Genomic DNA, 12,959 nt, shown 5'->3' with positions numbered 1-12,959 from the left:
TACAGCAAATGAGCAAGAGAACATCTTGCTGGGTAATTTGATATTGATTCATTATACCTATCTTTAAGGCGCCAGAAACCGAAGACGGCACAAAAGAGAGGACAACGGGAAAGAGCGCATTTGATATTGATTCATTATACCTATTTTTAGGGTGCCGAAAACCGCACACAGCACACAAGAAAGGACAACGGGACAGAGCGTTCTGTCCCGTTGTCCTCCCTTGTTTGCTGTGTGTTGTTTCTGCATATTTGGCATCTCATAGCACATATTCCGATGCGTTCTTTATTATGGTATCAGGGATGAAGTTGGAGACTTGTCTTATTTTTTGTTTACAGTTCTCTGATGTTGGGGTTGGTGCCCGGTATACTTGATGTGAAGTTTATTCTTCTTTTCAAGGAAAAGAGGGGACCGGGACAAAAGGCGGTAAGGCCTGACGAGGCCCCGGCACCCATACAGTTGGCAGTAACAATATAAATGCAAAAAAATATATATACATAGAAGGCGCGACAAATATGTCAAAAACAACGCTACAATGCGCACAGTGAAACTTAATTCGGCAAAATCACAAACATGTGCAAGGTTATATGCAAGCACACAAAGTTATACACGAACAAATTCAATGCGTACATGGCTGGTGATCCTTGACGTAGCCCCAGAAAAAGAAATCGAGGGGAGTTAAATCTGGTGACCGTGCTGGCCAAGCAATGGGCCCATGCCGTCCAATTTACTGCTGCGGGAATACTTCATGTAGCCATTTGCAAGCTTTGCTGCGGCCGTGCGCGGGAACACCATCATGCTGATGCCGAATATCCTTCATCCTAGCCAATGGAACTTCACACAGAAAATTCTCAAGCGCCCATCAAGGATGTCGTTGACGTATCCTTCGCCTGTAAGCGTGTTATCAAAAAGAAAACACGGGGCCAATGATAGTGCCACCGTAAATTCCACACGACACATTAACAGACCATTGATATTGGGGATGTGGCTTCAAAACCCAGTGAGGGTTTTCGTCGCTCCAATAGTGAGCGTTGTGGACGTTCACTTGTGCATTACGTGAAAAGGTAGCTCCATCGGTTCACAGTATTTCGTTGACAAAGCCTGGGCTCTCTTCCGTCTTGATTATAATCCAGTTTGCAAAGTCCTTCCATCACGGGGCTCCGACATCTGGTACAGCTGCTCGTGGTACGGATGAAATTGCCTCTTCTTAAGTACTCTCCACACTGAAGACTTTGACACTCCAGCTTCAGCACCCACACTACGAGCACTTGCATGTGGGTCTGAAGAAAATTTTGAAAGACCATCTGTCTTCACGTCCTCGCCGAGGATTTGAAGATTTATGGCATTTCTTTGTAAAAGTCCCAGTCTGTCTCAGCGTTTCATATGCACGCACAATCGTCATTGCGCCCGGACGCGTGCCGGGATGCCAGCTTTGAAATAGCTCAACTGCGCGCCTTCTATGTCCACTTGACGTACCTAGAGCCAAAACCATATCCATTCTTTCCTCATTAGAGTAAGCCATATCTGCTGCTCAACGTTGGTCACAGGCAAATAGCGTTGCTCTGGAGAACACGCAGGAATGCGGGTGCCTCACGAGCTCTGGATATATTGCAGTTGGCTGGGATCGATTCAAGCGAGGTACATAAGGTAGGATCTACATCCGGTAAACCGGTAAAGCCTACGGGCGCACTCTCTCAGGGTCTGACGCGCCGGTCACGGTGCACAAGTGTGAAGCCAGACGCGGCCACCCGATACTGCGACCATAGTGAAAGAAATGCTGCTACCACGAAGCGATGCGCACCTGACGGGTGCGCAATCAAAAAACTTCTAGTAGACAGTAAGTGTGAGAAGGAGAGCGGAAGGGGCCAGTGCGAAAAGAGCCATCGTCTGAAGACATGCGTAATCTTCCTTGAATACAGCGAACGTTTATTTTACCATCACCTAGTTTTGTCTCCGTGGGATTTATCCGCTGTTATTCGAGCCCTAAGGTTTAAAGTCGCAGCATTATTGTTGAATTCGAATACTACTACAAGGTCATTTGTGTACAAAGGAAAATTGTAGCAGCCGTCAACACCTTCCATCGTTCCCACGCGCTTCGCCCTTTCCTTCTTTCAAGCAGAATCAAAATGCAACTTTCATCTTTTCTTTTTCGTGGCCTTAGGCGCTTTATTGGTTCGGCAACGCTCGGCCAGCAGCACGTGTTTGCACCGTCATGCGATTAGAGCCGCATGCCCAGATACCTACGCCAGGCATAACGCCTTGTCGCGGGCCAGTCTCGCTGCAGCCGACCTTGTTCACCCATCGCACGCTTGAGAGCAGCACAAGAGTGCGCAAGCGCTTCGTCGCGTGGTATTGTTTCATGCTTCGGGGGCTTTCTTTGGAACGCGGAAAAAAAAGGACCACGTGAGATATATTGTGTTAGAAACAATTTATTGAGAGGTTTCTCCAGTTGCTCTACAACTAGGCGTATCACACTTGGGGTCTGCAGCCAATACTTAAACAGTTGATTACTTAAACGTAACTATTCCTTTAGTTAAGGGGAACATAAAAAATAGCCTGAGCAACCTTAGGCCAGTGCCAACATTATGCATTCGGTTCACCTGCGTCCGGAGTGCCTTTCATTTTTAGAATTTTGGCGCACAGTGCAGTCCCTGAGAGAGTGCGCTCACAAGCTGTTCCAGTTTACCGGATGCAGATCATACGTTACGTACTTCGTTTGAACCAATCCCTGCGAACTGCAATCTATCCAGTGCTCCTCAGGCGCCCGTATCCATGCATGTTCTCCACAGCAGCGCTATGTGGCTGCGACCAACGTTGAGCAGCAGATATGGCTTACTCCAATGAGGAAAGAGCGAATATGGTTTTGGCTCTAGGTGCGTCAAGTGGACATAGACGGCGCGCAGTTGAGCTATTTCAACCCTGCCATCCAGGTACGCGTCCGAGCTCAATGATGATTGTGCGTTCATATGAAACGCTGAGACAGACTGGGACTTTTACGAAGAAATGACAAATCTTCAATCCTGCAGGCGAGGACGTGGAGACATGTTCTGTCAACGTTTTCTTCAGACAAACAATTAAGTGTGCGTAGTGTGGGTGCTGAAGCTGGAGTGTCAAAGTCCTCAGTGTGGAGAGTACTTAAGAAGAGGCAACTTCATCCCTACCACGTGCAGCTGTACCAGATGTCGGAGCCCCGTGATTTCCAAAATCGAAAGGACCTTGCAAACTAGATTATAATCAAGATGGAAAAGGACCCACGCTTCGTCAACGAAATACTGTGGACCGATGCAGCTACCTTCTCACGTAATGCCCAAGTGAACATCCACAACGCTCACTATTGGAGCGACGAAAATCCTCACTGGGTTTCGAAGCCATATCACCAATATGTCGGTTAATGTGGGGTGTGGAATTTACGGTAAGACTATCATTGGCTCCGTGTTTTTTTTTTTGATAACACGCTTACAGGCGAAAGATACGTCAACGACATCCTTGATGGGGCGCTTTAAGATTTTCTTTGCGAAGTTCCATTGGCTAGGATAAAGGATATTTGATGTCAGCATGATGGTGCTCCTGCACACGGTAGCATCAAAGCTTGCAATTTGCTACATGAAGTATTCCCGTAGCAGTGCATTGGATGGCATAGGCCCATTGCTTGGCCAGCACGGTCACCATATTTAACTCCCCTCTATTTCTTTCTCTGGGGCTACGTCAAGGATCACGTATACCGGAGACCAACCAAAACAGAGAACCTAAAAGAAAAAATAAGTCTGCAACTCAATTCCTGATACCATCATCAAGAACGTATCGGAAAATGTGCCTATGATATTCCAAATGTGCATTGCAGCAGATGGTGACCACTTCGAACACGCATTATAATCAAAGGGCGCTTTTTGGGTTGAAGATCACTGGAAATCATTCCGGCCCTAACGCCGCCTCCCTACCCAACCCCATTACACTCCGTCGGCAGGCTGCCAGCTCTTGGCCATTTCAAGCATCAAAATATCAAGTTATGTTCTTGTTCTCTTTCGTCTCCTTAGACGCTTTATCGCTTCGGCACCGCTCGACCAGCAGCACGCATTTGCGCCGTCAGCGCCGTCATCTGACAAAAGCCGCATCATAGTGAAAGGATCGAACAAGAGCGGACACTCCTATGGGGCCCAGCGGCTGAATTGACTGCAGCGCACCAAGCCGTCGGCGTTAATACCTCAACCACACTTGCGGTTTCGGTTTTGTGTGTGTGTTTTGAACGCTAGCTAGTACTCGTTACGCCTGCTGCGCTGATCGCCTTTTTTTTTTCTTCTTCTGCTTCTACAGCTCAACCGAGCGCTGCCTTCGTGCGAAATCGTTTTATTATTAAAAATGATTGAGAACGATCTTTACAAGCCTTCATCGAATATGTGACACGTGCAATTTCATAAAGACGCAAAACGACTTGTAAAACCAGAAATTGGACTGGATTGAAGCCAACTTTATTTGTGCCTGTAGTTGGGCGCTCGCGCGCCCCTACGAGGGCCTACGTCATCTACGAAGTCGCCGTTACTCGGCGCGGGTCTCCGCTCGCCGTTGCCGGCTCGCCGGGCCCCTGCCTTTCGAGCGCCCCGAAGACCCGCTGGACGGCCCAGAGCTGTTCGTCTCGGTCGTAGCTCTTCGCGGCTGCCTCGAGCCGCGGTGGGATCGTTCTTGATTTTGCTTCTTCCGGATTTTTAACGCAGTCCCACAAGATGTGCGTGTAATCTGCCGTCTCTTTCCGGCAGACTCTGCATTTATCGGTCGGATATGTCTCGGGGTACATGCGAGGCATCAGTCTCGGGCTCGGTAGCGATCCGGTCTGGAGCTGTCTCGGTAGTACCGCCTCCGCTTGACTCAGCCTCGGGTGCGAGGGTGGGAGAGTTCTGCGAGCCAGGCGGTAGGCCTTCGTGATTTCGTTGTAATCCTTCATGCGGTCCATAGTTCCGAACCACGTCGGACGGTCTGTCGTCAGGGCGCGGTTGGTTAGCGCTCGTGCCGCTGCGTGTGCCGTCTCATTGTGGCTCTCACTGCGTTCCGACGCGTCGCCCGCGTGCGCCGGGAACCACTTGAGTCTTACTTTTCTCCCTTGTAGTTTGACCGCTCGCAGTACGCGCTCAGCCTCCCTGCAGATTTGGTCTTTGGCGAAGTTTCGCACCGCCTGTCGCGAGTCACTCAGCACCGTGTGGCCGTCTACGTCGGCGACAGCCAGGGCGATGGCTACCTCCTCCGCTTGTTCCGCTCCAGCGCTTCTCACACTCGCTGCCGTCCTCGTGGCGCCGGTTGACGCCTCTATGACGACCGCTGCGAAGGCGTTCCGTTGGTATTCGGCCGCGTCCACGTACCGCGCGTGTTCGTCGTTGGCATGCTGGTCCATGAGAGCCTTGGCCCTCGCCGCTCTTCCTTCCTTGTTGAACTCGGGATTCATGCTCTTCGTTATAAGGTCGATTCTGGTCTGGCGTCGGATCTCTTCGGGGACGGGGAGCTTCATCTTCACCTGGTTCGAGCGTCCAAATCCCAGATCGTCCAGTAGCTTTTTCCGGCTTTCGTCATGGACAGCCGCTCCAGCTGAGAGGTCCGTTGCGTTTCGGCTATTTCTTCAAGCGTATTGCGTATCCCGAGTTGTAACAAGCGGGTCGGGCTCGTTGACTCGAACAGAACCAGCGCCGTTTTGTATGCTCTTCTGATGAGCACGTTGATTTTGTTACGTTCGTGTTGCAGCCATCTGTGGCAGACTGCAACGTACGTGACGTGACTGATGACGAAGGATTGGACGAGCCTAATTGCGCTCTCCTCTCTCACGCCAGCCTTCCGGGAAGTGACTCGTCTGAGGAGTCGAATCGCGTTGGCTGCTTTTGCCTTGAGACGGGTGATGGTTTCGCCGTTTCTTCCGTGCTTTTCGATGACTATGCCTAGGATCCTAATTTTGCCGACCTCGGGGATCACGTTGCCGGATTTGGTTACGATTCTGATTTTTTCGTTTTCGCGTTGTGTGGTCTTGCCTCTGCTGTTTTTGGTAGGTGGGAGTATGAGAAGCTCCGATTTGCTCCGCGAACATCTCAGTCCGGTGCCTTCCAGCTGGTCTTCTATTGCGTCGACAGCGGCTTGCAGCGTGCCCTCGATGTGGGCGTCGCTGCCACCGGTCACCCACAGCGTGATATCGTCCGCGTAGATGGTATGCCTGACGTCTTCGATGTCCCCGAGCTTCTCGGCTACTCCAATCATTACCAGGTTGAACAGCATCGGCGAAATGACCGATCCCTGCGGTGTGCCCGTGCTCCCGAGCTTCTCTTGCGTTTGTAGGTCGCCTGCTCGTAGCTCGACGGTCCAGTCCGTGAAGAAGTCCTTGATGTAGTTGTAGGATCTTTCGCTCATGTTGAGCTTGGAGACTTGGGACAGAACCGTCGAGTGTTTCACCTTATCGAAGGCACTCTGCAGGTCGAGCCCTAGGATTGCTTTGTTGTCGCGGGCGCTGCCGCCATCGTCGATGATTTGCTATTTGAGCTGCAGCATCGCGTCCTGCGTGCTGAGGTGCTGTCTGAACCAATCAAAGTGGCCGGGTACAGCCCTTTTCGTTCCGGGTAGTCTTGCCACCTGTTGAGCAGGACGTGCTCCAGCAGCTTGCCCACGCAGGACGTGAGCGAAATCGGCCGGAGGTTATCCGTGTCCGGCGGCTTCCCCGGCTTGGGAATCAGGATGGTCTTGGCTGTCTTCCACAGCTTTGGCAGCGCGCCCGCTTTCCAGCACTTGTTGAAGTATTTGGCGAGGTTTTCAGTAGAGCCGTCGTCCAGGTTCTTGAGCGCCTTGTTCGTGACGAGGTCTGGGCCGGCTACCGACCGGCTGTTGAGGTCGTGCAGGGCCGCGCGTACCTCCTCGACATCGATGTCACGACCGAGCTTCGCGTTAGGTAGGCCGCTGTACGGCGCGTGTTATTCGGCGGGTTTAGTCGGCAGGTATTTGTCGTTAATGCGCCTGGTGACTTCGTCGGCGCCGTGTACTGAGACCGCCCGATGTATGAGCCTGGCGAGTCTATCTCTTTGGTGCGACTTGGCCTTGGTTTCCTCGAGCAGGTGCCGCAGCAGGTTCCATGTCTTCCCGCTGTAAACCTGCCCGTCTGCCGCGTTGCAGATCTCGTTCCACTGTTGCGTGAAAAGAGGAAATGTTTATTTTATTCTATATAAATGCTCGTCGCAGGCTTTTTGTGCATTCAGCCAACGTTGTGGCACCAGGTAAGCAACAGTAGTTCCCATACGAAGCTCCACCGCTGTAGCTGAAAAAATTGAGTTACAAGCAAGTGGCATTTTGGTATTAACATACACGAATAATGCGTGCAGAGGCGAAACGTGCGAAAGTGGTGAATGGGCGGCATTACAAATAAAAGCAGTTCGCTTTTACATACACGGCGTAGAAAATACGCGACTCATAAACAATACCGTATACATACCACGAAAACATACTATTTACAAGCATTCCCCTCTTCCCAGGCATTATTTAATTCCCGCACTTTAAGAGTACGAATACACGGGCTACTACGCGTTTCCAGGAAAACTTGGCTACAACCGATGCAGTAGTAGGCTACGAATACAGAGGTGGCTACAACATAGGCTCTCAACCAGACGACTGCTGGACGCTCACAGAATTACTTCTGCTTGTACTCGAGACAAATGCGTTCTTCGACTCATCGCTATGAAGACTCCACCAGACGTTATAGCGCTTCAGGAAACCAACGTAAGGAAATATGAATATCGATTGCCAGGCTTCGTGGGTGTCCATAGTAACACTTGATGCGCGGAACGAGCTTTTGGCCCTTTCCAGTGTGTGGACGCGGCGCATACGCGCAATGCTTCAAAAGCATCAGTGTACTATTATGAGAAATATGAAAAGGAAAACAGGAACGCGTAGAAAACACCCTCAGAGCCAGCTATATGGGTGATACGCAGCGGCCACCGTCGGAAACAAATTGGAAAGGGGGACGATGTTCTAACAACTGTTCGCACTCCCACCGTGCGTCTGCAAAGTGCGGAACTTCGCATCGCCAGCAAACAGCGATAACGCTGTTCGATATTGCGTCACTGGTAACCTTTTGCGTCCAATCGTTACAAAAGGTAGCATTGTTCCTGACTTCGATATTGATTTGTGGTAAATCTTGTAAATTGGGAAAAAATGATTTTAAGGGTGAGTTCAAAATAAGTTTATTGGCACTTGCCGAATATTGAAAAGATATTGAAGCAAATGAAATAAGGCAATAGCGTCATCGCAGCTTATCCTCGTCCTTTGTTTTGTTCGTTGGTGGCCTAATAACGCGTCATGCCACCATCGACTTGAACGACGGCCGCGCATGTCGACGGCGCGCTTATAGGCGGGCACAGCCCTCAAAACGACGCACCGACTGGACTATATATAATCGCATTGATGTAGCCATACGGCGTCATACAAAACAGCTTCGTAGCAAGAGCTGGGAAGCTTTGTGTAGTTCGTTGCATACTGGAAGTAGTTTGGGAGTGGATGGCGCATACTGGAAGGCTCTCCGCACTCTTGAAATCTGCAAGAATCCTACGGCTGCATTGAACATAGCGACTGGCCAGTCACCAAAAGTTATTGTGGAGGCATTTGCCGACATTTTCGTTTCTCCTGCATCCAGTGACTCCACAATTAGCGACCTTCCTTCTTTGACAAGTCACAGCACCATAACCGCTTCCTATGGTCCAGCCTGCCAGATGGATGAGGCAGATTTCACTCTTGAGCTGCGACACGCGCTTAACCTCTCCAAACGCCGCACTGCTCCAGGTAAAGATGGTGTGACGTATCAATCATTGCGGAACGTTGATAAGAGTTTTCATGACCGTACATTGGACGAGTATAATGAAGTATGGAGAACCGGTATAATCCCTGCTGAATGGAAATCGTGCGTGGTGATACCAATTTTAAAGCCCGGGCGCTCTGCAAGTCACCTCAAGTCCTACCGGCCAATATCCCTAACTTCAAATGTCATCAAGTTAATGGAGTGAATGGTCTTGTTTCACTTAGATGTCAGGCTAGAGGAGCTGAATTTTTCCCTGATGTCATGAGTGGCTTCCGTCGCCACCGTTCAGCTCTCGACAGCATATCAGACCTTGTCTCAGAGCTCGAATTTGCTAAAGGAAACGAGCATTCCGCCTACATGCTCTTCCTAGACATACAGCAAGCTTTCAATTCAGTTCTGCATAAGGCGATTATTTTCGCTCTTGCAACCGCGGGAATTTCAGGTCGTCTGCTTCGCTTTGTGCATAATTTTCTATCAGAGCGCCGGATAAAAGTGCGTGTCGGAGGAGTAACTAGTGAATACCGAAATGTGAAGTGCGGTATTCCACAAGGCAGCGTATTATCGCCGATTTTGTTTAACACCGTACTCGCCGCCCTTCCAAGCCGTTTGCCTCGGAATGACAGTGACTTCCCTGTGAGCATAGCTGTCTACACAGACGACATTACTTTGTGGATAAGTGGCTCTTCGCACCTTAGTCCGCGGCTTCGTGCAAGCCTGCAAAGAGCTCTAAATGTTACTTCGGAGTACTTGGGTGAAGTTGGCCTGCTCATATCATCTGCTGAGTCGGCTGCAATAGCATATCACCCTAAACAACGCACTCGTCGAACAATGATCCTACTGTACCTTGACGAAACGCCTATAAACTAGGTGCGACCACACCGTTATTTGGGGTTAATTATAGACGATCGCATCTCTTAGCGTCCTGCCGTTAAATCTGTACGACTCAAATCGCACTCCCTCCTTAAGTATGTGGCCGCCTTGACTGCTAGAGGTGCTGGCTGCGACCAAACAACGGCTCTCCAGGTGTACCAGTCATCTGTAATCTCAGGCATGATGTACGCGTTACTAGTCCTGAACATACCACCTAGTTTTGTGGCCCAACTGGAACGAGATCCTCGCGTTGCCTTTCGACAAATGCTTGGATTACCTCGTGAGGCGCAATCTGTTGCATTACTCACTGAATCGCATAAATTACCCCTGAGGCTGCAAGCAGACCAGAGAGCTCTGTCATATTGAGCGTCTGCACCGCGCATCGAACGGTCATTCGCTCCTTGATCGTCTCATTCACCACCCGTTATCTCGCATGGGAAAAATGTCGGCATTATTTACGAATATCACTGACATTTCTGAACATGCTGCTTCACGCCTCCGCCTCCAAAAGATATCACGAAACACGTATTCCCCATTTACCGCACAATCCCTGACATGCACAAAAAGTCTGATATGCCTGTTTCGGCAATATTTCAATTGGCTCAGTCTCACATGTTCGAAATGTTTCCAGATTATCTTCAAGTTTTCACAGATGCATCTGTATACAGCGACGGTCAAGGCGCCTCTGCAACTTTTTTCTGCCCTTCGACTCAAGTACGGCGTATCTTTCAAATACCTCATCCAACTTCGTCAACAACTTCTGAGCTAGCAACGATAAATGTTGCACTGAAATACGTGCAAGAGGAGTTAACTACATCGAAGATTGTCATCTTTACGGACTCCCGCGCTGCCCTTAGTAGGTTACAATGCAGTGAGATTCTTTGTCCACTTGTGCGCAGCATTACGGACTCTGCGAGCAAAATTTCATCACGTGGGGTATCTCTCGTTGCTCAATGGATACCTTCACACGTAGGAATCGCCGGAAATGAAGAGGCTGATCGGCTCGCTTCAAGTTGCGTTCATAACAATTGTGACTGCCCAGAAATTATGTGCAAGCTTGATGACGCTCGTCTGCTGATTCGTCGCCACCTACTCCGGCAGCATCTAGATCAGCGCGTCGCAAATGGAACGTTCCCGCCCCGTGTTCGTGGTCGAGGCTTGCCTCGTCGCGCTAGAGCACAACTGCTCAAGCTGAGGGTTGGTTGCGTGAACGTGCACGAACGTTTATACAGACAAGGGCGTGCGGAAAGTCCATTGTGTACGTCTTATGGCTGCTACGAGGCACTTCAGCATCTTATATTTGTGTGTCCCGCTTTCAATGCGCAGCGCATGTCGCTAGTGAGAGACTATATTCTCCTTGACCTGCGGTATACGACACTCGACGAATGTTTGTACCCCAGTGGTTGTGCGTCTAAACGCGATCAGGTTCATCGCGCTCTACTCACTTTTCTAGAGTTAACTAACTTCGGTTCACGTTTGTAGCGTCGAAACTATTTTATTCAACATTCTGTAGTAGCGTGACCTTCAGTGACCGGCCCTACTGTGTGTGATCTATGCTGTGTTCTACTTTATTCTTTAGATTTGTCCTGTTGCTCTTCCATTCCTCTTTCCGCCCCTCCTTCCTATCTTCCATTTCTGTGTTGCTGTCACCTCCCTTCTGAAGAGTAGACAGGCATTGTGCCCCTTCCGGTGGCAGTTGCCAGCCTGCTCCTCGCTTTCCCTTTCCTGTTAACTGTATATATGTGTTCAAAACAAATAATAATAATTCTAATGCGTGGGTACAAAGCCTGTCTTTAGTCGTTCAGAAGACAGAATTTTCGAGTTAAAATTACCTGGCGTTTGAGCTCCTTGGCGTGATCTTTTGCGCGTTCTGCCGGCGCAAGCAACACACTCCTTTGTTATCACTCATGGCAATTTTAGTCGTGTTTTCGACAAGCATGAGTATCGTAAGAAGGGTTAAATTGTTGTTTGGTCATAAAAATTGTCACAAACTTGTCGCAGTAAGATTCAGCACGCGCCAAACGAACTGTCACCATGGCCGAGCTGCTTTTCGCTGCGTCACGACAGGCGCTGCGAGCGTGCCCCATAAGTAGCAAAAAAAAAAAAGTACCGCAAACAATTTTCAACAATGTTAGGCGTCAGAGAAGGCACCACGAACTTTTCAGAGCATTAAAGCGTGAAACTTAGCTGCTCACCACAGTGTGCTGTTTATCGCTAACCGCGTCACAGCGCCAGGCGCGCCCACTGCGCTTGAAAAATATATGCCCCAAAAGGTAACAAAATTAGTTACAATAACGTAGGGGGTCAGAGAAAGCGCCAAAACTTGTCGCGGTAAGATTCAGTACACGCGAAACTGCTTCACAGCGCCCTGTGCGACCAGCGTGCCCCAAAACTACCGAAATAAGTTAAAATAATGTTGGGGCTCATAGAAAGCGTCGCAAACATCCCCCAGTACGAGTCATTAATTCAAATTAACTGCGCCTCGACGGTCACGCTGTTTTTCGTTAACTGCGTCACAAGTTTTGCCTATAGGTGCCGTGCCGTAAGCCTAATTGCTTGAAATGCGTCGCAGACTGTCGAACAAAATTTCTCACCTTGCCGTAGTCCAATAGTGCAGTGGTGCCATGTCAAAGTTCAGAACAAATGCGAGAATTCGCCGAGAGCCACCAAACCAGGCTAAATCCAAAAACAGAAAAACAGGCAGACGGGTGACCGAACAGGCCTATAACGCTCAGATGCGCAGCCGGTCTCGCTCGCTTCGGCGGTGTGTCTGACGAATGATGCATGCATCTGGCTCGTGTTCGCCAACTCGCCTGTCGCTATGCAACGGAAGTAAGCTGCAAAGTTTAATTTAATTTATGCGCACATATTTTTACTAGTGCTGGGAAAGAATGAAAAAATGAAACAATACCTGTTAACCGCATTTCACATTCTCTTTTCTTTTTTTGATGCTCGCGGCAGCAAACGGTCGGCGTTAATGCTAGCGTGACCTATTTTCTGTCGCCAGCTTTCGCCGAGTGTCCCGTCTTGTTAAATTTCTTTCTCTATGGCTGCATGCTCAGATACCTACACCAGACACAACGCCCTGTCGCGGGCCAGTCTCGCTGCAGCTTACTTTGTTCATCCATCGCACGCTTGAGAGCAGCACAATAACAGTGTGCAATCGCCCCGTAGCGTGGCCTTTTCTCATATTTCGGGGGCTTTCTTTTGAACACAGAAGATAGGACCACGTGAGATATATCGTGTTGGGAAGAATTCATTGAGAGGCTTCTCAAGGTGCTCTACA

The 12,959-nt window shown here is 49.6% G+C and overlaps 1 protein-coding gene across 8 annotated transcripts in view; it reads right to left on the bottom strand.

Annotated features, from left to right (window-relative positions):
• The window catches only part of LOC142571693 (uncharacterized), a 28,622-nt gene extending 16,141 nt beyond the window's left edge, over window positions 1-12,481 (bottom strand). For all 8 annotated transcript variants that reach the window (XR_012825925.1, XR_012825927.1, XR_012825926.1 and 5 more), the window contains exon 1: window positions 12,268-12,481. Coding sequence is in view for 2 of the 8 variants with exons in the window: in XM_075680239.1 (XP_075536354.1) it covers window positions 12,268-12,299 (32 nt within the window). In the remaining 6 variants the exon portion in view is untranslated. The remainder of the gene's footprint in view (window positions 1-12,267) is intronic.
• Between the last annotated feature and the right edge of the window lie 478 nt (window positions 12,482-12,959).

This window comes from Dermacentor variabilis, chromosome 1 (assembly GCF_050947875.1).
Source record: "Dermacentor variabilis isolate Ectoservices chromosome 1, ASM5094787v1, whole genome shotgun sequence".
NCBI lineage: Eukaryota > Metazoa > Arthropoda > Arachnida > Ixodida > Ixodidae > Dermacentor > Dermacentor variabilis.
Note: the sequence above shows the minus strand (reverse complement) of the source record. Positions and strands in the feature narration are given on the sequence as shown.